The sequence below is a fragment of the Nicotiana tabacum genome, chromosome 6, assembly GCF_000715075.1.
Source record: "Nicotiana tabacum cultivar K326 chromosome 6, ASM71507v2, whole genome shotgun sequence".
NCBI lineage: Eukaryota > Viridiplantae > Streptophyta > Magnoliopsida > Solanales > Solanaceae > Nicotiana > Nicotiana tabacum.
The window spans coordinates 147,121,548-147,123,482 of NC_134085.1; the positions used below are offsets into that span (position 1 = coordinate 147,121,548).

The 1,935-nt window shown below is 41.7% G+C and overlaps 1 protein-coding gene across 1 annotated transcript; it reads right to left on the bottom strand.

Annotated features, from left to right (window-relative positions):
* Positions 1-270: 270 nt before the first annotated feature.
* LOC142181505 (14 kDa proline-rich protein DC2.15-like) lies at positions 271-1,119 on the bottom strand. Its single transcript, XM_075254409.1, has one exon. It carries the CDS (start codon positions 1,003-1,005, stop codon positions 529-531), a length of 477 nt encoding a protein of 158 aa, XP_075110510.1. The 5' UTR covers positions 1,006-1,119; the 3' UTR covers positions 271-528.
* Between the last annotated feature and the right edge of the window lie 816 nt (positions 1,120-1,935).

Here is a 1,935-nt window from a genome sequence, read left to right on the forward strand (position 1 = left end):
CTTGATTTCAACCGTATACAATTCCATTAATTAAGTCAGAAGACGTATAACATGAAGTTGTTTTAATCAATCGAATAAAGTGGATTATCAAGAGATTTTCCGGCACGAGATTATTTTTTTTAATTAAAGGTGGAAATATTTTTTTTTAAAATTGAAATAATTATACAATTCAACTGTAACTGTCAAAAACTAATTGCACATTTTAATTTTCTCGAGGAGGATTGCAAACAAATAGTTCTCATGGCCAACCATCTTAAGACCATAGACAAGTTAAATAAAATCAACAAACATGCTTATGAAACAGTAAATGATAGTAGTACATATATTAATAAACCTCCAAAGTACACATATAAAATCAACTGTGCTTCACGACCCTGCTATTTAATTTTGCTAGTTCGCTTATTAACTAGAACCGTTAGCATAACACAATTGACAAAGTGATCATAAAAAAAAATTCATGCAAACGCCAAAATGACCGACATAACAAAACCAGAATGAGGATTAATATAATTAATCGGGTACTTCGGCTTAGCAAGTGAAGCCAGTAGGAGGATTCCTTCCACAGTTGTTGAGAACAAGGCTAAGAGAGAGTGGCACATTGAGATTTATTCCCAGCACATTTGCCCTTATGGCTGTGCACAAGCAAACCGCCGCCTCTAAATCCGCCAGCCCCGCGATCAAACTGCAGCATGGCATCGTTGGAGGACTCCCAATTACCGCGCCCACCAATCCACCGACTAAATTTGCACATACACCCAACTTCAGAGCATCTCTCGGGCACCTGCCTTGTCCATTGCCACCTCCGCCGCCATTGCCCGAACCACCTCCGTTGCCGGAGCCGCCACCATTGCCCGAGCCACCAGTGTTACTGCCATTGCCACCACCATTACCGGTGCTAGGAGGATTATGATGACAAGAGCCACAATCAGTTCCACTGACTATGACAAAGAAAAGGAGATTCAATGAGAGGAAAAGGGTAACTGAGGCTCTTGTTTTGGAAGCCATGTTACAAGGAAGCTAAGGCAGAATGTACTCGTACAAAAACTGCAAACAGAAAGTTGCAAAGATGAGATGGTTGAATTGTCTGGTACTAATGTAGGGTATTTATAGTGCAAGGAGGAAGAACAATTTACGAACAATCCCACCTAAGCTTAGGGTGAGATATTAAACTAGTAATGCGTGCGGTGCATGGTGTTGAAAAAAAGGTTTGTCATTGTTACCAACTCTTACATGATTTACTATACTTTTGTTGTTTACAGCTCCTCTTCTACCTAGGTAACTAGGGAACCTTCTATATTATTGTATGTAAATTACGGGTTTGGCCCCGACCGACAGCTACTAGGTTTCCTCATCTCTTCTAAATTTCCCCCGGTCTTTGGCCTGAGCTGTATGAGGCAAAAAGCCATCCCACATACAATTCAAAGGCCGAGCGCTACCCCAACAGAAAGGGTGCGACTTAGGTCAACTAACATAAATAAGATACAGTTCACTCAATGATTGCCTTTGGGTTTCGAACTCCTTATGGGGAAGGGGTTGAGTGTGACGACCTGGCCAGTCGTCTCATGAGTTACCGCTCCGTTTCCCCCATTTCTACTTCTTATTGCATTGTCTATCAGTTCTATGTGTGATCGGGTTGGTTGGCTCGTGTTCGGAAAGAATTTGGTAAGGTTTGAGACACTTAGTCTCTTTTGAGGAAGCTTAAGTTGGAAAAGACAACTGGATGTTGACTTATGTGTTAGAGGGCTCGGATGTGAATTCTGATGGTTCGGATAGCTCCGGGAGGTGATTTGGGACTTAGGAGCCTCATCAGAATGAGTTTTGGAGGTTCAGAGTAGATTTATGGTATTTTGACGATTTCCAGTTGATAGGCGAGATTTTGATATAGGGGTCGGAATGGAATTTCGAGAGTTGCAGTAGTTCCTTGGTGTCATTTGG